At 49.6% G+C, this 27,691-nt stretch overlaps 1 protein-coding gene across 2 annotated transcripts in view; it reads left to right on the plus strand.

Annotated features, from left to right (window-relative positions):
• The window catches only part of RAB11FIP3 (RAB11 family interacting protein 3), a 96,018-nt gene that overhangs the window by 11,837 nt on the left and 56,490 nt on the right, over positions 1 to 27,691 (plus strand). For both annotated transcript variants that reach the window (XM_002825916.6, XM_009250244.3), the window contains exon 2: positions 24,005 to 24,098. In XM_002825916.6, coding sequence (XP_002825962.2) covers positions 24,005 to 24,098 — 94 coding nt within the window. The remainder of the gene's footprint in view (positions 1 to 24,004; positions 24,099 to 27,691) is intronic.

The raw sequence follows: 27,691 nt of genomic DNA on the forward strand, positions 1-27,691 counted from the left end.
ACGTTATAGACATCGGAACATCACTGTGCAGCCGTGAGCACGCAAGACTGTTACGTCATTTAATCAAATAAAGCGAAAAATTCTTAGTGAAAAGAATTGTACTAATTGCACTGTAATTATTATTATTTTTTGGACAGTGTCTTGCTCTGTTGCCCAGGCTGGAGTGCAATGGCACGATCTTGGCCCTTTCTTGGCCCATGCCCGCTGCAACTTCCGCCTCCTGGGCTCAAGTGATTCTCCTGCCTCAGTCTCCCGAGTAGCTGGGATTAAAGGCTCGTGCCAGCACACCTGCTTAATTTTTATATTTTTAGTAGAGATGGGATTTCACCATATTGGCCAGGCTGGCCTTGAACTCCTGACCTTAAGTGATCCACCCACCTTGACCTCCCAAAGTGCTGGGATTACAGGCATGAGCCACTGCGCCTGGCCTTCCCCCACCTCCTCCCGAGATGGAGTCTTCCTCTGTCACCCAGGCTGGAGTGTAGTGGTGTGATATCCACTTACTGCAACCTCTGCCTCTCAGGTTCAAGCAATTCTCCTGCCTCAGCCTCCTGAGTAGCTGGGATTACAGGCACGTACCACCACGCCCGGCTACTTTTTGTATTCTTAGTAGAGATGGGGTTTCACTATGTTGGCCAGGCTGGTCTTGAACTGTTGACCTGGTGATCCGCCCACCTCGGCCTCCCAGAGTGCTGGGATTATAGGCATGAGCTGCTGCGTCTGGTCTTTTTTTTTTTTTTTTTGAGACGGAGTCTTGTTCTGTCACCCAGGCTGGAGTGTAGTGGTGCTATCTCAGCTCACTGCAACCTCCGCCTCCAGGGTTCAAGTAATTCTCCTGCCTCAGCCTCACGAGTAGCTGGGACTACAGGTACACGCCACCACGCCTGGCTAATTTTTGTATGTTCTTATTGGCCAGGCTGGTCTGGAACTCCTGACCTTGGGATCTGTCCGCCTTGGGCTCCCAAAGTGCTGGGATTACAGGCATGGGCCAATGTGTCTGGCCTTTTAAATTTTTTCTTTTTTTTTTTTTTTCCTGAGATGGAATTTTGCTCTATCACCAGGCTGGAGTGCAGTGGCGCGATCTCAGCTCACTGCAACCTCCGCCTCCCAGATTCAAGTGATTTCTCCTGTCTTAGCCTCCCAAGTAGCTGGGACTACTGGCACGCGCCACCACGCCCAGCTAATTTTTGTATTTTTAGTAGAGACAGGGTTTCACTATATTGGCCAGGGTGGTCTCCATCTCTTGACCTTGTGATCCGCCCGCCTTGGCACCCAAAGTGCTGGGATTATAGGCGTGAACCGCCGTGCCCAGCTAAAACATTTTTTAAAGAGATAGGGCCTTGCTCCGTCACCCAGGTAGGAGTGTGCTGGTGCCATCACAACTCACTGCAGCCTTGAACTCCTGGGCTCAAGTGATCCTCCCGCCTTAGCCTCCTCTTCGTAGCTGGCACTACAGGTGTGCACCACTGCATCTGGCTTTCAAAAGTTCTTGAGACTAACAGGCTAGGAAAAATGCATTCAGTGTCATGATTAGGGAGGAAAATAAATTATTTAAGTAGGTACAGTTCTATTTTTGTGTCCAGATAGTTCATGCTTGTATCTGTCTGTCTGTCTGTCTGTTTATGGCTAGTCAAGTGAAGCAGTGGGAATGGAGAAGGACCAAAGCAACCCATAACGATTGTGATCAGTTAGTTGTAAACACCACTGCACTAGGACCGGCTCATCTTGTTTTAGCAAATTGTATTACTCTGGTTACCATCTTGTGATATTCTTGTTTATCATAAGTTTCAAAACAGAGCTTATGTTGAGCCAGTGTCCTGTGTGTGCCACTAAAACAGGCATCCTAGCTCTTCAGCCTTTAAGTCTCCTGATGGCTGTGGACCCACAAAATCTGAGACAGGTCTCAGTTAGTTTAGAATGTTTATTTTGCCAGGGTTGAGGACGCACACCTGTGACACAGCCTCAGGTACTCCTGATGACATGTGCCCAAGGTGACCAGGGCACAGCTTGGTTTTATCCATTTTAGGGAGACATGAGACATCAACCAATATATGAAAGAGGTACATTGGTTCATTCTGGAAAGGTGGGGCAACTCCAAGCAAAGGCAGGAAGACATGCAGCAGGGAGGGCCTTCCAGGTCACAGATAGGTGAGAGACAAAGGGTTGCATTCTTTTTTTTTTTTTTTTTTTTTTTTTTTTTTTTGAGATGGGGTCTCGCTCTGTTGCCCAGCTGGAGTGTGGTGATGCAATCTCGGATCAATGCAACCTCTGACTCCTGGTTTCAAGCAATTCTCCTGCCTCAGCTTCCTGAGTAGCTGGGACTACAGGTGATCGCCACCTCATCTGGCTAATTTTTTGTATTTTTAGTAGACATGGGGTTTCACTGTGTTAGCCAGGATGGTCTCGATCTCCTGACCTCATGATCCGCTCCCCATCGGCCTCCCAAAGTGCTGGGATTACAGGCATGAGCCACCGCGCCCGGCCTTCTTGGTTGATTAATATTTATTTCTTTACTTTTATTTTATTTTGAGACAAGGTCTCCTTCTGTCCCTTATAGTTGCATAAAATGGAAATGTTTCTGGACTACAATAAATTTCTGTGTTCCTTTTTCTTTTTATTAAAGATTTACTAATTTTTGTATTTTTAGTAGAGATGGGGTTTCGCCATGTTTCCCAGATTGTTCTCCAACTCCTGAGCTCAAGTGATCCGCCCACCTTGGCCTTCCAAAGTTCTGGGTTTACAGGCATGAGCCACCTCGCTTAGCCCCTCTGCTGTCGTCCCTTCCCTGGGATCAGTGGCCCAAAGTCCAAGGGAGGCTCTTGCTCTGCCTACCTTCCCCCTTTTCTCCTACCTGGTGGGCATTCTCGGCTAGGCCTGGCCAGCTGGCATCTTAATTTCCTGAAGGATTTTCTCTTTGCTGAAAGATCCCCTTGCTTTGCTGGCCGTGTCCTGCCCGCTGTTTCTTAGGTCAGTGATGCGTCTTCCTCACAAAGATGTTCAAAATACACAGATTCTTTTATTCCTTATGGGAAGGAGGACTTCTGAAAATGCTGTGTGATGAATCTGGGAATGTTAGTTCTGGAGACCAGCCGTGCTGGGGGATCAGGAAGGCATCCCTGCCATCCCTGCTGGCTCAGCTGGAGCTGTGCGTGCGGCAGGAAGTGAGGAGGTGAGAACAGGTGCTGGCACAGGCCTGCCTGGCTGCCCTCATCCCACCCTCTTGTTCCTTCAGCCCTCCTCCAGAACACAGGAAGGTCAGCTGGGTCCATTTTTCTTTTTTTTTTTTTATTGAGACGGAGTCTCGCTCTGTCGCCCAGGGTGAAGTGCAGTGGTGCGATCTCGGCTCACTGCAACCTCCAGCACCCAGGTTCAAGCGATTCTCCTGTCTGCCTCCCGAGTAGCTGGGATGATAGGTACCTGCCACCACGCCTGGCTAATTTTTTTGTATTTTTATTAGAGATGGGGTTTCACCATGTTGGTCAGGCTGGTCTTGAACTTCTGACCTCAGGTGATCCACCCGCCTCAGCCTCACAGAGTGCTGGGATTATAGGCAACCCTAGCCACCGCGCCCGGCCCTATTTTTCTTCAAGCCAGTTCCTGATCACTCAGTAACCTGGTATTCCCACTCACTCAGTAGCCTGATGTTCCTGATCCCTAAGTCGTGTGTATCCATGATTAAACAAATGCATGCTCTAGGAGCGCACAGCAGGGGACGCGAGGTCTTCCCATCACTGTTGGCACTCTGGCATGTTCTCATGGGGGGTGAGTTTTCACCTCTGTGTCACCCTCCAGTAAGTCCTGCCGATTCATTCAAAGGCCCACCTGTAGACCAGTGATAAAAATTAATTATTTGAAATATCCTGTAACAGTAATAAAATAATTGCTATGCTGGGTACTCTGTCGTTGCCTCTCTAAATTGACTTCACACACACAAACCCTAATGTGCACAGGGACTAGCCTGGAGTTGGTGCCAGCTGCCCCTCTGGCTGGAGCCCTCTGCCCCATGCAGCTCCTTTCTTGGCCATGCAGCAAACACATATTTGTGTTCCCACACCAGGCACCCTTCCTTCTGTGACATAATAACAGCCTTTGAGTGACTGATACTTTTGATTTGTCTACCTAGAGAAGGAATTCCACAACTCTTGAACTATGAAGTTCTCTAATCATGCTTTTTTGTTTGTTTGTTTGTTTTGAGACGGAGTCTTGCTCTCTCGTCCAGGCTGGAGTGCAGTGGCACGATCTTGGCTCACTGCAAGCTCCACCTCCCGGGTTCACGCCATTCTCCTGCCTCAGCCTCCCGAGTAGCTGGGACTACAGGCACCCGCCACCACGCCTGGCTAATTTTTTGTATTTTTAGTAGAGACGGGATTTCACCGTGTTAGCCAGGATGGTCTCATCTCCTGACCTCGTGATCTGCCCACTTCGGCCTCCCAAAGTGCTGGGATTACAGGCATGAGCCACCGCGCCTGGCCTCGTGCTGTTTTTTTAAGAAACGGGGTCTCACTGTGTTGCCCAGGCCGGAGCGCAGTGGCTGTTTATAGGCTCTGTCACAGTCACTGCACCCTCCCAGCTCTTGGGCAGGCCTCCCGCCTCAGCTTCCCGAGTAGGTGGGACTCCTGGCCCATGCCACTGCACCCGGCTTATGATGCTGGTTTTTGAAATGGGGTTACTATTCCCATGGTGAGTGTCTTGGGGGAGTTTGGGGATGGTAGTTTGAGTTATAAATTCAATTGAGGTCTTTTATTTCATTCTGGAGGGTTATTAGAACCCTCGTGAAGGGGGTCGCTATTTCAGGAGGAGCTGCAGTGGCTAACCAGGAGTGTGCTAGGTCTCCTTTCTGGTCTTTCTCCTGCTCAGCTGGGCTGCCGCTTCTGGTGTCTGGATGCTTCCATGATTCTCTACTTCTGAAGTGGCAATCCAGGGCGGTCAGGCAGGGGTGAATTGCTTTTCGGTGTCATGCTGCTTTTTTTCTGACGTAGTGGCAGTGTCTGCTGAGTCGTCCCAAAGCACAGAGATGTGATCTGCAGAAGGTAGTTTGTGTCTTCGTGGGCAGGAGCTGGAGTTCCACCCTGTTGCTTTAGCAGGTGGCCTTTGAACAATTAAGAGAGCAGGTCTTTCTTGTTGGGCGTAATTCTCCTGAGAATCAGAACAGGCTCCGTGCTAGAGCGGTTATCTCTGCAAATGTTTCTTCCTCTCTTCTTCCACCACTCTCACCCTTTCTTTTCTTTCCCACTTGTTTACAAAGTTTTATTTCATTCCAACATTGGGTGGGTTGGTTTACTTTACTAAAATCCAAGAAAAACAAGGCTGAGGTTTTTGCTGTTGGAAATGAAAAGCCCTTTTATGAGAAAGTCCATCCCTGTCAGCATGGCTTCTGTCTGGTGAGGAGAGAAGAAGCCCTGAAGACATTTCCTCTTGGTGATTTAATTTTTAAGAACCCTCTTCAGGAAGCCTGCCTTGTGATGCATTTTAAGAGAAATACCAGTTAGTGAGGTTTCATCAGCACTGAGGAACACTTGGCTCTCTCTTGCAGACTAAGAAATACCAAGCAGGAGGAGTCTTGGCATTTGGAACAGGTAAATCAAGAACCTGCTCTTGTTGGCTTGCGAGTGCCTTTAAAGCAAAAGCAAGAAGCTTAGAAGGAAAACGTCACAGATCATACACACTTAAAATAAAAACATGCAAAAGAAATAAATAAAAATTAATAACATGCAAATAAAGGAGAAAATAAAAACCCCATCCAGCACCGTGAATCTTTTCAGCCTTCTAGGTTTTAAATTTTTCTTTGTATAGGACAGTTAAACAAAACCAGAGTCATAATTGACCATTTTAACCTAGTTTAAGTCAACATATTGTTACCACCTCTCGACATCAGTACATCTGCTTCTGCAGCATGATCTTTGGTTGTCGTTGTTGTTGTTGTTGTTGTTGTTGAGAGGGAGTCTCGCTCTTTCGCCCAGGCTGGAGTGCAGTGGCGCAATCTCGGCTCACTGCAACCTCCGTCTCCCGGGTTCAAGCGATTCTCCTGCCTCAGCCTCCTGAGTAGCTGGGATTATAGGCATGTGCCATCACGCCCAGCTAATTTTTGTATTTTTAGTAGAGACGGGGTTTCTCCATGTTGGTCAGGCTGGTCTCGAACTCCCGACCTCAGGTGATCCGCCCACCTCGGCCTCCCAAAGTGCTGGGATTACAGGCATGAGCCACCGTGCCCAGCCCTGCAGCATGATCTTAATGGCTCATAGCTTTTTTGCTGTATGAATGAATATGCTAGAATTTGAGTATTTCTCTATCTTTGGTATTTTAGGTTTTTACTTTTTTACCATTATAAGCTTTCTTGTAGCTGAATCTCCCTGCACAATTTATTATTTTCTTAGGTTAAAGTCTTAAAAATGGAATTGCTGGGGGAATGGATATGTAGGGCTTTTTTTTGTTTGTTTTGTTTTGAGATGGAGTCTTGCACTGTTGCCCAGGCTGAAGTGCAGTGGCGTGATCATGGCTCACTGCAAGCTCCGACTCTTGGGTTCACGCCATTCTCCTGCCTCAGCCTCCTGAATAGCTGGGACTACAGGCGCCCACTACCACGCCCGGCTAATTTTTGTACTTTTAGTAGAGACGGGGTTTCACCATGTTGGCCAGGATGGTCTAGATCTCCTGACCTCATGATCTGCCCGCCTCGGCCTCCCAAAGTGCTGGGATTACAGGCATGAGCCACCGTGCCCAGCCCTGCAGCATGATCTTAATGGCTCATAGCTTTTTTGCTGTATGAATGAATATGCTAGAATTTGAGTATTTCTCTATCTTTGGTATTTTAGGTTTTTACTTTTTTACCATTATAAGCTTTCTTGTAGCTGAATCTCCCTGCACAATTTATTATTTTCTTAGGTTGAAGTCTTAAAAATGGAATTGCTGGGGGAATGGATATGTAGGGTTTTTTTTTGTTTGTTTTGTTTTGAGATGGAGTCTTGCACTGTTGCCCAGGCTGAAGTGCAGTGGCGTGATCATGGCTCACTGCAAGCTCTGACTCTTGGGTTCACGCCATTCTCCTGCCTCAGCCTCCCGAATAGCTGGGACTACAGGCGCCCGCTACCACGCCCGGCTAATTTTTGTACTTTTAGTAGAGACGGGGTTTCACCATGTTAGCCAGGATGATCTAGATCTCCTGATCTTGTGATCCGCCCGCCTCAGCCTCCCAAAGTGCTGGGATTACAGGCATGAACCATCGCGCCCGGCCTGGATATGTAGGGTTTAAAGCATGTTTTCCGTCACCAAATTGTCTTCCAGAAAAGTATTGCCAATCTGATACAGGAAGAATGGCATGTCAACGGAGTTTCAGTTTGTATTTCCTGGAGTGTATTTGAGCTGATGTCTGCGTGTTAATAAACAAGTGTTTTTGTTCTTGTGCGTGTCTTTGTTGTGGCGTGGGTGTTCTCCAGCCTGTGGCCTCTATTTCTCGACCTGCACATGGAGGTCGGCCGAGGCAGCCTCTGAAGTACATGGAGCCCTGGACAGCGCCCTGAGTTTCTGCAGGGTTTCTTTCTTTTGTGTTATTATCCTTTCTTACGAGTTTCAGATATAGGCCATCAGTCTGCGTCATTCAGTAAGGAATAAAGAACATGGAAATGCCTACTTTTCACTACCTTTGTTCGGCGTAACGTTCTCCTTGTAAAGGGCAGAGGGTGGTAGACAAAGGCAGACAGCAGCAGGATGGTGCTGAGAACAGCTCTGAAGAGTCTCCATTTTGTGCTGACTTAAAAGTTTTCTCTACTGTTGGATGATCTCTTGATAATTAAAAAAGAAATTATGATAGTGATAGCTGTTCGGCCTGCAGAATAAAGCTGCAGTTACTTCATTCAGCAAGGTCTCAGGCTCCTAATTTTAGAGCTCCTAGAATTTTGTAGTTCTCTCAAGATTGGGTTCTGGCCAGGTGCCATGGCTCACGCCTATAATCCCAGCACTCTGGGAGGCTGAGACAGGTGTTTTACTTGAGGTCAGGAGTTCGAGACCAGCCTGGGCAATAGAGCAAGACCCTGTCTCTATTAAAAAAGATTGGGTTCAGGCCGGGCGCAGTGGCTCATGCATGTAATCCAAGCACTTTGGGAGGCCCAGGCAGGCAGATCACTTGAGGTCAGGAGTTCGAGACCAGCCTGGCCAACATAGTGAGACTATCTCTATTAAAAAAGATTGGAGCCTGGCACGGTTGCTCACGCCTGTAATCCCAGCACTTCGGGAGGCCGAGGCAGGTGGATCACGAGGTCAGGAGATCGAGACCATCCTGGCTAACATGGTGAAACCCCGTCTCTACTAAAAATACAAAAAATTAGCCAGGCGTGGTGGCGGGTACCCGTAGTCCCAGCTACTCGGGAGGATGAGGCAGGAGAATGGCGTGAACCCGGGAGGAAGAGCTTGCAGTGAGCCGAGATCCCACCACTGCACTCCAGCCTGGGTGACAGAGCGAGACTCATCTCAAAAAAAAAAAAAAGAAGATTGGGTTCATGCCGGGTGCGGTGGCTCACACATGTAATCCAAGCACTTTTGGAAGCCAAGGCAGGTAGATCACTTGAGGTCAGGAGTTGGAGACCAGCCTGGCCAACATGGTGAAACCCCTTCTTTACTAAAAATACAAAAAAAAATCAGCCAGGCCTGGTGGCGAGTGCCTGTAGTTCCAGCTACTTGGGAGGCTGAGGCACGAGAATCGCTTGAACCCAGGAGGCGGAGGTTGCAGTGAGCTGAGATCTTGCCACTGCACTCCAGCCTGGGTGACAGAGCAAGACTCTGTCTCAAAAAAAAAAAATAAAAAATAAGAAAAGATTGGGTTTTAAATACTATGCCAATTTAGGAGTTCTTTTAAATTTAAACCAAATCTCAAAAGAAAAAAATGGATGTTCTATAATCTCCCCCTTGCCCAGCCAAGGGAGTGACTCTGGTATTGGGGAAGGAGACTCTGAGGCTGACACCCTCAGGCAGGTGGCTGAATCTCAGGCCCACAGAGACTGGGTTGCTGTTGGCTCCTGTAGTGGCTCCACTGTGGAGAGAAAGGTTCTGCCAGAAAATCTGGGAGCCACAGATTAGAACCTTCCTCCAGGCACTCACCATTTCTCCCCATCTGTGCTCTTGGCAGGGGCTGCTTTGTGCCCACTTGGCCCAGGTGCAGGGACCCAGCAAGAATGGGGCAGACCTGGCTGCTCCCTCGGGGAGGCAGATGGGCAAAAGGACGTTGTGGCCTGAGCACCTAGCAGCCTCCAGGTACAGGTGTTCTCTGGATGCAGTCCTGAGGCTCAAGTGTAGGCCCCTGTGTGAGGTGGGGGTAGGTGGGGCTGGAAAGTGTTCTAGACACAGAGACGAGGGTGCATCATAGAATTTGGGGACGTTGGGTCCTACTTGCTCTTGGGGAATGGGAGCTTTGCATCCTATCATCTTTGTTTCCCTAAAGATCACTCTGGATGCGGGGCATGGGGGTGCGTGTCTCAACTACTCGGGAGGTTGAAGTGGGAAGGTTACTGGAGCCCAAGAGTTTGAAGCTGCAGTGGGCCATGATCACTCCTGTGACTGACCACTGCACTCCAGCCTGGGCAGCATAGTGAAACCCCGTGTCTTTAAAATAATAACATAAAGATCACCCTGGCCTCTTTCTGACCCGTATCTGAAACTGGTTATCTATGTGAAGCAGAACAGTGGTACCCAGAGGCGGGGGGCACTGAGGCTTGTTTTATTTTAGGGGACGACTTTGCAGGTGGGCTTTCCTTGGGAGCGGATATTTCCTTCAGAGGGACATAAAGAGTGCCCCTTGGCAGGCCCTTGGCACTGCCTGCAGATCGGGTGGGCGCTGCGGCTGGGGAGCTCTGTGCACCGGCAGGGTCACCTGCACGTGGTCTCATCCTTCACAGTAGAAGTTTGTGGCGTCTGCTGCTCTAGGCTGGTATCCAGATGTGTCCTACAGAGACATGTTGACCTATTTTCCAGGCACGCTTCAGTGTGAGGACTTATTTCCATATAGTCCTTTTTATTCATATGTCTCGAACTTTTTTTTTTTTTTTTTTGAGACACGGTCTCGCTCTGTCGCCCAGGCTAGAGTGCAGTGGCGTGATCTCGGCTTACTGCAACCTCCGCCTCCTAGTCCTGGTTCAAGCAATTCTCCTGCCTCAGCCTCCCGAGTAGCAGGGATTACAGGCACGCACCTCTGTGCCCAGCTAATTTTTGTATTTTTAGTAGATTCGGGGTTTCACCATGTTGGCCAGGCTGGTCTTGAACTCCTGACCTCATGATCCGCCTGCCTCAGCCTCCCAAAGTGCTGGGATTACAGGCATGAGCCACCATGCCCGGCTTTAAAAACATTTTTTTAAGAGACAGGCTGGGTGTGGTGGCTCACAACTATAGTCCCAACACTTTGAGAGGCTGAGGCAGGAGGGTCACTTGAAGCCAGTTCAAGACCAGCCTGAGCAATGTAGTGAGACTCTGTTTCTACAAAAAATATAAAAATTAGCCAATTGTGATGGTTTACCCCTGTAGTTCCAGCTACTTGGGAGGCTGAGGCACGAGGATCACTTGAGGCCAGGAATTTGAGGCTGCAGTGAGCTATGATTGTGCCAGTGCACTCTAGCCTGGGCGGTAGAGTAAGACCCTGTCTCCAAAAAGGAAAAAAGAGAGTCAGAGAGAGAGAGATGGGGTCTCGCTCTGTCACTCAGGCTGGAGTTCAGTGGCACAGTGGCAGCCTCCTGAGTAGCTGGGACTACAGGTGTGCACCACTCCACCTAGCTAATTAAAAATATATATATATTGTGGCCGGGCGCAGTGGCTCATGCCTGTAATCCCAGCACTTTGGGAGGCCGAGGCGAGCGGATCACGATGTCAGGAGATCGAGACCATCCTGGCCAACATGGTGAAACCCCGAATCTACTAAAACCTCGTCTCTACTAATAATACAAAAAAATTAGCCGGGCATGGTGGCAGGCGCCTATAGTCCCAGCTACTCTGTGGGCTAAGGCAGGAGAATAGTGTGAACCCGGGAGGCAGAGGTTGCAGTGAGCCGAGATTGCGCCACTGCACTCCAGCCTGGGCAACAGAGCGAGACTCCATCTCCAAAAAAAAAAAGAAGACTAAAAGCATATAAATTATACCTGTCTCCCTACAGAACTCATTAAGAGAATCATGCTCAGACTGTTGTCTGGTTAATGTGAGCAACATGAGCACATCTGAAAAAAGGGTGAGAACAAAGGGTTACATTCAGCTTTCAGGTCAACTAATTTAAAACAGGACGGGCTGGGCACAGTGAATTGTGAAAAATAATGCTGACAATTTAAAATAGTGGAACAAAATTTAAAAAGGAAAAAGAAAAAAAACTATAAAGAAAATTTGACATATGAAAAAGCGTATTGTCCAGGCGTGGTGGCTCACACCTGTAATCCTAGCATTTTGGGAGGCTGAGGTGGGCGGATCATGTCAGGTCAGGAGTTTGAGACCAGCCCGGCCAACATGGTGAAACCAGTCTCTACTAAAAATACAAAAATTAGCCAAGCGTGGTGGCGCGCATCTGTAGTCCCAGCTACTTGGGAGGCTGAGGCAGGAGAATCGCTTGAAACCAGAAGGCAGAGTTTGCAGCGAGTTGAGATTGCGCCATTGCACTCTAGCCTGGGCAGTGAGGGAAACTGTCTCAAAAAAATAGCCGGGCGCGGTGGCTCATGCCTGTAATCCTAGCGCTTTGGGAGGCCGAGTCGGGCAGATCACCTGAGGTCAGGAGTTTGAGACCAGCCTGATCAACATGGAGAAACCCCATCTACTAAAAATACAAAATTAGCCGGGCGTGGTGGCGCATGCCTGTAATCCCAGTTACTCGGGAGGCTGAGGCAGGAGAATTGCTTGAACCTGGGAGGTGGGGGTTGCAGTGAGCCAAGATCGCACCACTGCACTCCAGCCTGGGCAACAAGAGTGAAACTCTGTCTAAAAAAAAATTGAGTAACATAAATAAGTAAATAAATAAATAAATAAATAAACAACAGGATGGAAATTATACCTGAAATTTAAAAAGTAGGATGGCTATGGTAGGCCAAATAATGGCTCCCAGAGATAGCTCGGTCCTGCTCTGTCTGCTCAGACCACCACACTCTACACAGTAGAATCCCCCTCATAGTACGCTCTGGCCCTCTTGCCCCTCCAACCTCACTTCCAGCTGCCGGCCGCCTGCTCACTCTGCTCCTGACACTCCACAGGCACACATCCTCCTCCAGGCCTGTGCAGTAGCTATTCCCTCTGCCTGGAACATGCAGTCCTGTACATCTGCAGCTCAGTGTCTTACAGGGCTGTCACCAGGCGGGACAGAGTGTCAGGCTTATTCAGGTGCTCAGCAGAATTCAGCTCCTTGAGATTATAGAACTGATGACCCTGTTTTCTGGTTGGTCGTTGGCCAGAAATGGTTCTTAGGTCCTGGAGAACCCTCAGGTTCAACCATGTGGTCCTCCCAGGTATGGCAGCTTACTTCTTCTTTGAGACCAGGAGGCTGCTACAATGGAGTCTTAAGTTAACATAAATCACAACTAGTAGCTGTAGTCCCAGCTACTCGGGAGGCTGAGGTGGGAGGATCACTTGAGCCTAGGATCTTGAGGCTGCAGTGAGCTGTGTTTACCACACCACTGCACTCCAGCCTGGGTGACAGGGAGACCCTGTCTCAAAAAAAAAAAAAAAAAAAAGAAAAGTTTTAGGCCGGGTGCAGTGGCTCACAGCTATAATCCCAGCACTTTGGGAGGCTGAGTTGGGTGGATCACTTGAGGTCAGGAGTTTGAGACCTGACTGGCCAACATCATGAAACCCTGTCTCTACTAAAAATACAAAATTAGCCATGCATGGTGGCGGGCGTCTGTAATCCCAGCTGTTGCGTAGACTGAGGCAGGAGAATTGTTTGAACCCAGGAGGCAGAGGTTGCAGTGAGCCGAGGTCGTGCCACTGCACTCTAGCCTGGGCGACACAGTGAGGCTCCATCTCAAAGAAAATTTTTGTTTTAAAGATTAAGTTAACCTCATCACAGTGACTGTCCCACCATATGCACAGGCCTTGCCTACACTCAAGAGAGGGGGTCTTAGAATTCTGCCTGTTACCATGGTCTAGTCTTGGCACACCTTCCTTGACAACATGGAAGCCAGATCACTACCCAGGCCACCTACAGGGAAGTTCACCATTTGACCTGCCGAACGTGCAGAACAAACTTTTTTTCTCTTTCTTGAGACAGGGTCTCACTCTGTCACCCAGGCTGGAGTGCAGTGGAACAATCTTGGTTTACTGCAACCTCTGCCTCCCAGGCTCAAGCGATCCCTCTGTCTCACCCTCCCGAGTAGCTGGGACCGCAAGCATGCACCATCGTGCCCAGCTCTGGCTAATTTTTTGTATTTTTGGTAGATATTTTTGTATTTTTGTTTCACTGTGTTGCCCAGGCCAGTTTCGAACTCCTGACCTCCAGTGATCCCCTGGCCTCCAAAAGTGCTGGGATGACAGACGTGAGCCACCACGCCCAACCAAGTATTGGATAACTTTTTAGTTTACTTTTCTTCCTCCTTTACTTCCGCTCAGGGGTCTAGGTCTGAGTCAGGGCTTGAGGGTGTCCCCATGGGGGCTGGTATTACCCAGGACACTGCAGCGGCTAGCAGGGCTTGGCTGGGCTGGCGAGTGAGGGCCCCACTTCTCTGTTTTGTACAGGGAAGGGACTGAGGATCTGACTGGCATCTGTAGGTCAGAGGGCATGCTGACCTTGAGAGCAAGGTGGGAATGGAGTTCTATGAGCTGAAGAGTCCCAGCTGGCTCGCATTCTAGAGAAGAGCCATAAAGGGAGCGTATTCATTAGCCCCAGGGAGAGAGCCCCGCCCCCGCCCCCCCCAGCAGAAGCTGCTCACCTTCCCCTCGCCTGGGGCACACACCTGCTTCTCCAGGGACCAGACCTGAAGTGCAGGAAGGAGCCCCGCGGCCTTCTGTTCCCACAGCGCTCCGCCTGCCGTCATTGAATGTGTGGATTCTTTGGTTGCTTTCATAAATTCTGTTTTTATTTCCTCAGCATGTTTGCTGAAAGCTTGAATGTATCCACTTGGCTGTTTTCCAAGTATTCTCATGTGCATTTTAAGAGTCTCCTGTCTTTAAAATAATGTGGAGACAGCTCTGAATACACTAAAACCATTATCGTACCCTTCAGATGGGTGATTCTGTGGTATGTGAATTTTATTTCAATAAAGCTGTTAACAGAAATAGTACAGAGTCCGTACTGCTGTGTTTTCTGGAGCACCTGGAGTCCCCTCTGTCCCTGGCCATCCCTCCTTCCCCACACCTCACCCCAGCACCTCACCTTCCGCACCCCCCTGCCTCACCCCTGCACCTCACCCTGCCTACACTTCCCGTATCAGGGAGCTTCTTAAACACAGAGTGGGGTGTTTAGATGATTGGAGGGCAGCAGCCTATTGGAGTCCCGACGAAGGTGGAAAGGTGTCAGGGAGGGGTAGCCGTGGTGTGGAGGAGCCCCACGTTCTCGTCCCTGGCCTGTCACGAAGAAGGAGCCCATCGCTGTGATTAGAAGGACTTAGGCCGTGCATGGTGGCTCACACCTGTAATCCCAGCACTTTGGCAGGCCAAGGCAGGTGGATTACCTGAGGTCAGGAGTTCAAGACCAGCTGGCCAACATGGAGAAACCCCGTCTCTACTAAAAATACAAAAAATTAGCCAGGCATGGTGGTGTGTGCCTATAATCTCAGCTCTTGGGAGGCTGAGGCAGGAGAATTGTTTGAACCAGGGAAGCGGAGGTTACAGTGACCCGAGATCACACCATTGCACTCCAGTCTGGGTGACAGAGCAAGACTCTCTCAAAAACAAACAAAGGAAGAAAACAAACAAAAAGGCTGAGCTCGGTGGCTCATGCCTGTAATCCCAGCACTTTGGGAGGCCAAGGCGGTGGATCGCCTGAGGTCAGGAGTTGGAGACCAGCCTGGCTAACATAGTGAAACCCCATCTCTACTAAAAATACAAAAATTAGCTGGACGTGGTGGCAGGCGCCTGTAATCCCAGCTACTCGGGAGGCTGATGAGGGAGAATCACTTGAACCCCGGGAGGCAGATGTTGCAGTGAGTTAAGATCACGCCACTGTACTCCAGCCTGGGCGACAAGAGTGAAACTCCTCAAAAAAATAAAAAGGAAACAAACAAAAAATCAGCTGGGCATAGTGGTGGGGGCCTGTAGTCCCAGGTACTTGGGAGGCTGAGGCAGGAGAATTGCTTGAACCTGGGTGGCTGAGATTGCAGTGAGCCAAGATCATGCCACTGCACTCCAGCCTGAATGATAGAGTGAGACTCCATCTTAAAAAAGAAAAAAAAAAAAAAAAGCCACAAAGAAGGACTTAGAGTTGGGTGCTAAGCAGGCTCTTCCTACTGATAGGTGGACACATCTATTTCTTTATTATTATTATTATTATTATTATTTTTTTTTTTTTTAAGGTGGAGTCTCGCTCTGTCACCCAGGCTGGAGTGCAGTGGCACGATCTCGGCTCACTGCGAGCTCCGCCTCCCCTGTTCACGCCATTCTCCTGCCTCCTCAGTATCCTGAGTAGCTGGGACTACAGGCGCCCACCACCACGCCCGGCTAATTTTTTGTGTTTTTAGTAGAGATGGGGTTTCACCATGTTAGCCAGGATGGTCTCGATCTCCTGACCTCGTGATCCACCCGGCTCGGCCTCCCAAAGTGCTGGGATTACAGGCGTGAGCCACCGCGCCCGGCCTATTTCTTTATTTTTTAATTATTTTTTTATCTTTTATTTTTGAGACGGAGTGTCGCTCTGTTGCCCAGGCTAGAGTGCAGTGAGCGATCTTGGCTCACTGCAAGCTCCACCTCCCGGGTTTAAGTGATTCTCGTGCCTCAGCCTTCTGAGTCGCTGGGACTACAGGTGCCCGCCACCACGCCTGGCTAAATTTTTGTATTTTTAGTAGAGACGGGGTTTCTCCGTGTTAGCCAGGATGGTCTCAATCTCCTGACTTCGTGATCTGCTCGGCTTGGTCTCCCAAAGTGTTGGGATTACAGGCGTGAGCCACTGCGCCCGGCCCGGCCACATCTATTTCTGATGGATAAAAGTGGATTCCTGAATATGTGATATGCCTCTCTGGGGACCTGTGGAATGACATTTTGCATGTCAGACCAGCACAGTGCTTTTATTCTAGACTTTTCTAAACCTTCCCCTCTAAACCAGGGAAAGCGAGTCGGTTCCCCGGTTCCTCGTCATGGGTAATCAGAACAGATCTCTGATTTAGGAAGTTTATTTATTTATTTATTTATTTTTTTGAGGCAGAGTTTTGCTCTTGTTGCCCAGGCTGGAGTGCAGTGGCGCCATCTTGGCTCACTGCAACCTCCGCCTCCTGGGTTCAAGTGATTCTTCTGCCTCAGCCTCCCCAGTAGCTGGGATTACAGGCACCTGCCACCACACCCAGCTAATTTTGTATTTTTTTTTTAAGTAGAGGCGGGGTTTCACCATGTTAGCCAGGCTGGTCTCGAACTCCAGAGCTCAGGCAATCTGCTCACCTCGGCCTTTCGAAGTTCTGGGATTATAGACGTGAGCCACCACACCCGGCCAAGAAAGCTATTTTTGTACTTCAAACAGAGAAACTGAGCTGCCAGTGAGCACATTCAGAGTAGGAAAACTCATATTATTCAGCCTACCTGTCTTTCTTCCAAATTTCAATTTAGAGATAAACACCCCGTAGCTTTTAAGTTGCCAAGAAAAGAGACATGAGATTTACTCAAATGCCTTCATTTTCCCAGTAGGACCTCATCATTCCAGGTGGTTGAGGCATCCAGTAGGCGGGTCTTTGTTCCTTGCTCACACACCCGGTTAAAAGCAAAGGCCTCCCCTCATCTAGAGCAGGGTCGTTAAGCATCAACTGCCAAGCATAACCCCCTATAAAGTTACTTGCTATAGTAGTTGGTGCAAAGCCGACTAAATGGGAATTAAAAACTGTCTCTAGCCAGGCACAGTGGCTCATCCCTGTAGTTCCAGCTACTCTGGAGGTCAATTGGGAGGATTGCTGGAGTCCAGGAGTTTGAGACCAGCTTGAGCAACATAGCGAGATCGCCTCCCTACAAAAAATACAAAAATTAGCTGGGTGTGGTGGCACTCACCTCTAGTCCCAGCTACTCAGGAGGCTGAGGCAAGAGGATTGGCCGAGTCTAGTCGTTCACATCTGGCCTGGGAAACGTGTTGTAGACCTCCTCTCATATTGTAGACCTCCTCAAAACCAAAACCAAAAAAACCCAAAAACAAAAACCAAAAAAACCCACAAAACCAACCATGAAAACACCCCTGTCTCTGGAACTCCTTGTCCAAGGTCCCTGAGCCTAATGTGATTTGTAACAGAAGCCAGCTTTCCTGCAGGTTTAGAAAATGTCACATACAGGCTCTTTCTCATTCAAGCTTATAAGAACAGGCTTTCTTGGCCGGGCGCAGTGGCTCACGCCTGTAATCCCAGCACTTTGGTAGGCTGAGACAGTAGGCAGATCACCTGAGGTCAGGAGTTCCAGACTAGCTTGGCTAACATGGCGAAACCACGTCTCTACTAAAAATACAAAAGTTAGCGAGGCGTGGTGGTACGTGCCTGTAATCCCAGTTACTTGGGAGGCTGAGGCACGAGAATTGCTTGAACCCGGGAGGTGGAGGTTGCAGTGAGCCGAGATCGCACTACTGCACTCCAGCCTGGGTGACAGAGCGAGACTCCATCTCAAAAAAAAAAAAAAAAAATAGGCTTGCTTTCTTTTTTTTTTTCTTGGCCACATGCACCAGATTGAAGAATAAGCTTTCTTGTCTGTTCTCGATACAGTGATATGTAAAAATCACCACTCAGATCAAAGAATTGAGAACTGCGAAGCCGGGCGCGGTGGCTCATGCCGGTAATCCCAGCACTTTGGGAGGCCGAGGTGGGCGGATCACCTGAGGTCAGGAGTTCAAGACCAGCCTGGCCAACATGGCGAAACCCCGTCTCTGCTACAAAAATTAGCCGGGCGTGGTGGCATGTGCCTGTCATCCCATCTACAAAGGAGGCTGAGGCAGGAGAATTGCTTGAACCCGGGAGGTGGAGGCTGCAATGAGCCGAGATCGCACCACCGCACTCCAGCCTGGGTAACAGAGGCGACTCTGTCTCAAAAAAAAAAAAGAATTGAGAACCGCGCACACTCTCACAAGCACTCAGCAGTGGTCAGTCCGTTCTTGGGTGTGTGATTGTGTATGACTGGAGCAGGTGCTCCCTGTCACTGTTTTTGTTGTTGTTGTTATTGTTGTTTTTTGGGAGATAGGGTCTCACTCTGCTGCCCACGTGGAATGCAGTGACGCAATCATGGCTCACTGCAGCCTCAACCCCCCAGGCTCAGGCAATCCTCCCACCTCAGCCTTCCAAGTAGCTGGAACTACTGGCACATGGACCGACTAATTTTTTGGTATTTTTTGTAGAGATGAGGTTTCACCATGTTGCCCAGGCTAGTCTCGAACTCTTGGGCTCAAGTGATCCATCCACCTTGGCATCTCAAAATGCTGGAAATCCAGGTGTGAGCCATTATGCCTGGACTTAGTTTGGTTCAGGCTTTATACTAAGTGCACCTCAAATATTTTATTGAACATACTTTAATTTCTGAGAGTACTTCAGTTATCTCTGTTAAAATGAACCAACCAGAAAGATTCCCACTCAAGTGCAGGACAACAGATATTAGTATCAAGAATTAAGGCTGGGCGTGGTGGCGCACGCCTGTAACCCCAGCACTTTGGGAGGCCAAGGTGGGTGGATCACCTTAGGTCAGGAGTTCAAGACCAGTCTGGCCAACGTGGTGAAACCCCATCTGTAAGGTGGGCTGAATGGCTCACACCTGTAATTCCAGCACTTTGGGAGGCCAAGGTGGGTGGATCACTTGAAGTCAGGAGTTCGAGACCAGCCTGGGCAACATGGCAAAACATTGTCTCTACCAAAAATACAAAAATTAGCCGGGTGTGGTGGCACACTCAGCTACTTGGGAGGCTGAGGTGGGAGAATCGCTTGAACCTGGGAGGCAGAGGTTGCAGTGAGTTGAGATTGTGCCACTGCACCCTAGCCTGAGTGACGGAGTGAGACCCTGTCTCAAAAAAAAAAAAAAAAAAAAGAAAAACAAGGCTGGGCACGGTGGCTCATGCCTGTAATCCCAGCACTTTGGGAGGCCGAGGTGGGCAGAACACCTGGGGTCAGGAGTTCGAGACCAGCCTGCCCAACATGGTGAAACCCCGTCTCTACTAAAAACACTAAAAAATTGGTTGGGCATGGTGGAAGGTAGCTGTAATCGCAACTACTTGGGAGGCTGAGGCAGGAGAATCATCCGAACCAGAAGGCGGAGGTTGTAGTGAGCTGAGGCTGCACCACTGCACTCCATCCTGGGCGACGGAGTGAGACTCCATCTCAACAACAAACAAACAAAAAAACCAACCAAAAAAACAAAAAATCAAAACAAGCACTTGTTGGGAACAGCAGGGAAAGCCTTTTGTGTATATGTTTAGCTGCTTTGCGTCTGCTTTTAGAAAGAAATGTCCGTGCCATTGGCAGGCGAGCCGCAGGCTTCAGTGCTATTGGGAGATACTGTATAGCCAGGCTTCCAGAGCCGCCTCTCTCCCTGCCCACACTGGCCCATGTGCTGATCTAGTGTGAAGTTTACAGATAGCTACGGGAACTCCTAGGAACATTTTGGTTATTATTGCCATGGTTTCTGATAAGATAAGCTTTGTTGAAAACAGTATAATTCAAGTATGATAGTAACAACAAGATGCAGAAAGGCGGTGTTTCTCGTTCTGAAAGGTGCTTTGCTGTGAAGCCATAATACAGTGTGTTATTCGAGAATCCTGGGAGGAGTCTCTGGGATCCTAGTTGACTGTGGTGGGAGAACTTGTTCTACTTTCCTTTCTTTCAGATTAGTGGATCATGTTTCTACATCCATAGCAGGAACAATGCAATTTGTCAGTAAGTTTTTCATACTGCAGTCACCCTGGAGCCAGTGACTGAGTGGATTCTCCACCGTGGTGTTTCGGTGTTTCTGTAACTTACTGTCCGTCTGCTGGAGCGGTGCTGGCTGGCTTTGGCCACTCTGGTTTATGTCTCTTGGCTCGGTTTTCTGCCACTACCGGATTTTGCAGGGAAGGGCAGGCTGTCTCATTTTTCACAGTTTCACCTTTTTTTTTTTTTTTTTTGAAAGCCTCTGAATTGAGTATTTTGGACTTGGAGAATTAGAACTATCCCCAAATCATCAATTACATGAAATCCATCTGTTCTACAGATTATAAAGAAAATATAATTAAAATGGAGTTTTAAAAATGTATACTTTGATTCACTCTTGTTCATTCTAACATGGTAACATGTTAAACGGGCCTATTCTAGTTAATGATTTGTTTTAAAAATATTTGGTTAATGTTTCAGAATAAACAACTTGGTACTTTGTGTTCAATTAGTAGCTTTAGTATTGAAATTCTTAGGAATCTTCAGGACGGATTGGCCAGTCTGGACTCCGGATTAGGTAACTCTCAGGTACCCAGCAAGACTCTCACATTCTTAGGAACGAGCTTAGGAACGAGGACTTTTGTGAGATAAGTGGGGAGACGTTTTATAAACTCCAGTTGTCTCCAGGAAGTTGGTTGATGATGGACTTCCGAGCCCAGAGTCACGGTAGCACACGGAGCGCTAGGATTGGGGCGATGGCCCCGGCCTCTTCCGTTGTGGAGGGGAAGCGGAAACTCAGTCTCTGGCTCAGGAATCCCACACTGTGGGGTCCCTTCGCTGGGGCTGGCCCTGTTTGAGCCTGACTTTATGGGGCATGTTGGCCGACAGTGGCGAGAGGGCCATTTGCGGGGGCCCGGGCCTTGCTCTGGTGCCCTGTGTGCTTTGGGCTCTCTGGATTGCCTCCTGGGCGATGCGATGGCCTTGCTTACCACGTGCTGCACCCCCCATCCTTGTCCTGAAACAGAGCAGCTGTGTCCTGGCGTCTCCAGTGGGGCTGCCCTTGAGGGTTCTGTGCTTGCTGCTTGGTGGCAGCCCTGGCATCTGGACTTCACCACAGGGCCTGGGGGGCCTTCCTCGGGTTCACCGATGCCCACAGGGCCTGTGGGGCCTTCCTCGGGTTCACCGATGCCCACAGGGCCTGTGGGGCCTTCCTCGGGTTCACCGATGCCCGCAGGGCCTGGGGGGCCTTCCTCGGGTTCACTGATGCCCGCAGGGCCTGGGGGGCCTTCCTCGGGTTCACTGATGCTCATTCTGCCCCAACCTGCCTGAGGCCCTAGGGTTTTGTCAGTTAATGGATGTGGCTGCAGCCAGGGCTCCTGCCAGCCTGTTGCCTCTCCCTGTCCCTGATCATTTTCACGGCCCAGCCCGCCACCCAAGAGGGGCTTTCTTCAGGAGTCTGCTCCCTCTGTGGCTGAATGCTGCCTCCTTTTTCCTTTCTCCCTGGCCCATACTTCCTTCTTCTTTGCTCTCTTTTTCCTCTTTTGCTGTTCTTGAAGTTTTCATTATGGAAGAGTTCAAACCCATATGAAAGTGGAGAGTAGTGAAACGGTGCACTGGTACCCATCCCCAGTCACAGCAACGTGCAGGCATGCCTCTGGTGACATCTGTGCCTCACCCCAGATTCTTGAGATATTTCTAAGTATTTCAGTACATGTGTCTAAAAAGCAGTGCTCTTTGAAAAATTACAAAAATATCATCACACCTACGAAAATGAACAGTTCCTTAATATCATCAAATATTTATCAGTGTTCAAACTTTTTTTTTTTTTTTTGAGACAGAGTTTCGCTGTTTTTGCCCAGGCTGGAGTGCAGTGGCACAATCTCAGCTCACTGCAACCTCCACCTCCCGGATTCAAGCAATTCTCCTGCCTCAGCCTCCCGAGTAGCTGGGGTTATATGTTCCCATCACCACGCCCAGCTAATTTTGTATTTTTAGTAGAGATGGGGTTTCTCCATGTTGGTCAGGCTGGTCTCGAACTCCCGACCTCAGGTGATCCGCCTGCTTCAGCCTCCCAAAGTGCTGGGATTATAGGCGTGAACCACCACACCCAGCCTGAAACTTTTTTTTTTTTTTGCAGACAAAGTCTCATTCTGTAGCCCAGGCTGGAGTGCAGTGGCACAATCTTGGCCCACTGCAACCTCCGCCTCCCGGGTTCAAGCGATTCTCCAGCCTCAGCCTCCTGAGTAGCTGGGATTACAGGCGAGCGCCACCACGCCTGGTTAATTTTTGTATTTTTAGTAGAGATGGGGTTTTGCCATGTTGGCCAGGTTGGTCTGGAACCCCTGACCTTCAGTGATCCCATCTCAGCCTCCCAAAGTGCTGGGAATACAGGCGTGAGCCACAAGGCACCTGGCTGCAATGTGATTTTAATTTAATTTGCATTTCTTTAAGGACTAATTGAGCATTTTTTCATGTGGTTATCAACCATTCATACATATTTTCTGATGAAATTTCTATTTAAGTCTTTTTTTTTTTTTTTTTTGAGACAGTCTCATTCAGTCACCTAGGCTGGAGTGCAGTGGCGCAATCTCTGCTCACTGCAACTTCTGCCTCCCGGGTTTAAGCAATTTTCCTGTCTCAGCCTCCTGAGTAGCTGGGATTACAGGCATGCACCACCACACCTGGCTGATTTTGTATTTTTCGTAGAGACAGGGTTTCTCCACGTTGGTCAGGATGATCTCGAACTCCCGGCCTCAGGTGATCCACTCACCTCGGTCTCCCACAGTGCTGGGATTACAGGTGTGAGCCACCGTGCCTGGCTTGAGTTGTCTTCTTAATTATAAGATTTCCTTATATATTCTGGACACAAGTCATTTAACAGATATATGATTTGCAAATACTTTCTCCCAGTCAGTGTCATTTTTTTGCTTTTATTAATGTCTTTTGAGTATAAAAGTTTTAAATTTTTATTTTTTATTTTTATTTTAAGTTTTGGGGTACATGTGCAGGATGTACAGGTTTGTCACATAGGCAAACGTGTGCCATGGTGATTTGCTGCACCTGTCAGTCCATCAGCTGGGTATTAAGCCTAGCTATTTTCTGTAATGCTCTCCCCCCTCCCACCCCATCCCCTGAAAATTTTTAAATTTTTATGAAATCCAATTTACACTTGTGGCTGAATAAACCTGCATTCTTTCTGAAGAGTTTCATTTTATGTTACATCCATGTGTGAGTTACCCTACTTAGCGTTTATGATTTTTGATATCAAGGGTCTTTTTCCCTCAGTTATTCTCTACCAAGGACTCTGCAGAGCCAGGAAGGCATTTCTGAATGGGCAGTGTGTGCTTATGTATGTTATCTACGTAACATAGCTATGTTGGCACGCTGGATCCTTGCCGGAACAATACCTAAGACTTCAGAACTGATCTCCCCACATAAGACCCTGGCTGCTGGCTTTCAGTGGCAAGGGTCCTACTCCTGTGGTTCATCACGCCAGGTGCTGCTGGTAGCCCATTTACAGGGTGCTGCCTGTCCTGTGGCTGTGGCCGTCTGCAGTGGCCCTTGGAGGCCGTGCTGCCTCTTGCACGTGAGGAGTCAGAGGCTGTCACTGTCAGCACCGCCCCTGTTGGCGGCTTCTTTGCATGTGGTGAAAAAGCCAAGCTCGTGATACAACCTAATCCTGATTCCCTAAAGCGGCCCCCAGCCTTCTTGGCACCAGGGATTGGTTTCATAGAAGACGCTTTTCCACAGACGGGCAGGGGGTTGGGGTGGTTTCAGGATGAAACTGTTCAGATCATCAGGCGTTAGATTCTCATAAGGAGCGCGCAACCTGGACCCCTCGCATGCGGAGCACACAGTAGGCTTTGCGCTCCTATGAGAACCTGATGCTTCTGCTGATCTGACAGGAGGGGAGCTCAGGCGGTAATGCTCCCTCACCTCCTCCTGTGCTTCTCTGTTCCCAGCAGGCCACACACCAGATCTCTCCCAGTCCGAGGTCCAGGGTTGGGGACCCCTGCTGTAAAGGCTTAGGGTAACCTAGTCTCATTTGGCAATTACAGGTGAAGGACTTAACTAAGTACTTGGATCCCAGTGGGCTCGGCGTGATCAGCTTTGAAGACTTCTACCAAGGGATCACAGCCATCAGAAACGGAGGTCAGTCATCCCTGCCATGAGCTCCCACCTCTTCTCCCCTTCCTCAGCCACCCTCTCAGCCACCTGCACATCACCAGGCTCCTCGTGCTGACTCTAACGTCTTTCCTTCTCCTTGAAGCCCCCAACATACCCCAGGTTTCCAGGTGGTCTCTTTCCTTTCTTGTTACTTTCTCCTCACATACCCTGTTTTCCAAAATTTGTTGCGTTAACTGCTTTTCCATAATGCTAGAAAGCAACTGCCCCTTTCCTCAAAGATTTCATGATGAAAATTTGAGAATTTTCAAAATATTGAAAGACTGATTCCATGGCCACCCAAGTGGGTGTTCACCACCCGTGCTCTGCAGGCAGCACTTTGTTGCACCCTCTCCCCACGTCTCAGCCCCTCTCGAATGGGATGCGTTTGTAATCAGCATGCTTCCCCGCACCACCATCGTTCCCTAGAGGCCAGTGTTCGTTTCCAGTCTTCCTTTGAGTAAAAATTCACCTGCAGTGAAATGTGCAGCTCACGCCTGCTCCTCTGTGAGCTCCGACAGAGTCCCGTGCCTGGCAGTGCGGAGCCTGTCACGCGCATCACTGTCCCCATGTGGGTGCTGCATACCCCTCGCCCTCAGGCAGTGCCTTCCCTCCTGCTGGCACCATTGCTGATTTCTGTCACCATGGATTAGTTTTGCCTATCTTTTTTTTTCTTTGAGACTGAGTTTCACTCTTGTCGCCCAGGCTGGAGTGCAATGGCCCGATCTCGGCTTACTGCAACCTCCACCTCCCGGGTTCAAGCGATTCTCCTGCCTGAGCTGGGATTACAGGCACCCACCACCATGCTCACCTCTACTAAAAATACAAAACATATAAAAATTTTTGTATTTTTAGTAGAGACGGGGTTTCACCATGTTGGTGGGGCTGGTCTTGAACTCCTGACCTCAGGTGATCCGCCTGCCTCAGCCTCCCAAGGCTGAGGTGCTGGGATTATAGGCATGAACCACTGTGCCTGTCCAGTTTCACCTGTCTTGAGGGTTCGTATGCTCTCACTTGGCTTCTTTCCTCAGTACGATCCCTTCCCCAGCACGATCCATTCCCCAGCACGATCCCTTCCCCAGCACGATCCCTTCCCCAGCACGATCCCTTCCCCAGCACGATCCCTTCCGAGCACGATCCCTTCCTCAGCACGATCCCTTCCTCAGCACGATCCCTTCCTCAGCACGATCCCTCCCTCGGCACGATCCCTTCGCAGCACGATCCCTTCCTCAGCACGATCCCTTCCCCAGCACGCACATGATCCCTTCCTCAGCACGATGGCTTCCCCAGCACGATGCCTTCCCCAGCATGATCCCTTCCCCAGCACCATCCCTTCCCCAGCACGATGCCTTCCCCAGCACGATGCCTTCCCCAGCATGATCCCTTCCCCAGCACCATCCCTTCCCCAGCACCATCCCTTCCCCAGCACCATCCCTTCCCCAGCATGATCCATTGCGTGCTTGTGCCGTATTTCGTATTTCATTTCTTCATTCTCCTGGTGATGGGCACGTTTGTTTACAAGTCTTTGTGTGGACGCATGTCTTCAAGTCTGTATCTAGGAGTGGGTCATGTGCTGGGGTAAACTCGGCTCTTCACAGTGGCTGTGCCGTTTCACACTCACCAGTCCCCATACTATACACTGTCCATCTTACATCAAGTTCTGAAGCTCTGAACAGGCCATTTCATTTCCTCATGTTTGGCCAGGCGGTGTAGGGGTGACAGTGGCGGGTCCTTTCCCTCCTTCCTGCACGTGCAGGATAAGTCAGACCTTGGCTGGGGACCTCAGAGTCAGCAGGTGCAGTCAGGGAGATGGATGCCCTTGGACCTCGACCTCAGGTCTTGTCTGTCTCCTCCACAAAATTATTGCCTGACAGTGTCTCTAAGGTGATGCCAAGTCCTTAGATGGCTCTGGGGAAACGTGCTGTGTGTTGTTCCCTGTTTCTTTTTTTTTTTTTTGAGACAGAGTTTTGCTCTTGTTGCCCAGGCTGGAGTGCAATGGCATGATTTCGTCTCACTGCAACCTCCGCCTTCCGGGTTCAAGCGATTCTCCTGCCTCAGCCTCCCGAGTAGCTGGGATTACAGGCATGTGCCATCACGCCCAGCTAATTTTGTATTTTTATTAGAGGCAGGGTTTCTCCATTTTGGCCAGGCTGGTCTCGAACTCCTGACCTCAGGTGATCCGCCCACCTTGGCCTCCCAAAGTGCTGGGGTTACAGGCGTGAGCCACTGAGCCCGGCCTGTTCCCCATTTGTTACTCTTTATTCGACTGTCTGTTCTTTCACCCACGAACATGTTGCGGGACCAGCATGGCCTCTGCGCTGGGCTTGGCCCCGGGCCTCTGTGGTGAACCAGCACCAGAGCAAGCCAGCGGGCTGCGGCAGGAGGACAAATGGGTGAGGCGCTGCTGCCGTCAGCGTAGCAGGCCGGGGGTGAGATGGGAACTAGGCAGGCAGCCCTCTCTGAGGAGGGGTGGGGGGAGAAAGGACACCCTGACAACCAGGTAAAGACCACCTGGCCCAGATGAGGAAGCAGTCCTGAGGTGGGGCGAGGGGCCCAGGGCGAGGGGCCCAGGACGAGGATGGAGAGAGACTGCAGGCTCTGGAGGCTGAGAGGAGTGTGGAGGCAAGCTCTGGGTCAAGGGGGCCTGCAGAGCAATGGGCAGAGCAGGTGGCCACAGACCCTCAGGAGGCAGCATTGGCAGGAGAAGGGGGAGGAAGAGGAGAGTCAGGAGGCCTCAGAGTCTGCAGGCTGAGCACTAGCAGGTTGAGGCTGATGGGGCCATGTCTCAGTCTAACTGATACGCTGCAACCCTTAAGTAACGTCTTGAGTATAGGTGTGTACTTTATACATTTATTTAACGTTTGTCCTTCTGTACAAAGCTTTCAGTAGCGGCTTTGTGAGAATTTTGGCGTCTCGCATCCTGTGCCTTGAGGCTTGCTGCATGGTGTGCTGCAGGTCCTCCCTCCAGGCCCTCTGGAAAGTCTGGTTCTCCTCAGGTTACTCCTGGGACATGGCAGCTGTGCCCATGACCCTTGGGATGAGTTTGTTCTCTAACTGATTCACTGGTTAGCTCTGGGGAGATTCTAGGTGTAAACTTTTTCCTCTTAGTTTGAAAAATCCATTATGGGCCAGGCACAGTGGCTCATACCTGTAATCCCAGCACTTTGGGAGACTGAGGTGAGAGGATCAATTGATCCCAGGAGGGTGAGACCAGTCTGGGCAACATAGTGAGACCTTGGCTGTACAAAAAAATAAAAAAGTAGTTGAGCATTGTGGCGCATGCCTGTAGTCCCAGCTACTTGGGAGGTTGAGGTGGGAGCATCCCTTGATCCCAGGAGGTAGAGGCTGCAGTGAGCTGTGTTTGTGCCACTGCACTCCATGCACTCCAGCCTGGGTGACGGACCCTGTCTCAAAAACAAAACAAAACAAAACAAAAAAAACTTGCCATTAATTCCAAACAGAATTTTGTGTGTAATAGAGAATGCGATCTTTATGACACTGATGCTTTGGTACTGGCTGGGCTATCTGGGTGGTTTTTATGACACTGATGCTTTGGTACTTGCTGGGTGGTTTTTATGCAT

The sequence above is a fragment of the Pongo abelii genome, chromosome 18, assembly GCF_028885655.2.
Source record: "Pongo abelii isolate AG06213 chromosome 18, NHGRI_mPonAbe1-v2.0_pri, whole genome shotgun sequence".
In the NCBI taxonomy this organism is placed as follows: Eukaryota; Metazoa; Chordata; class Mammalia; order Primates; family Hominidae; genus Pongo; species Pongo abelii.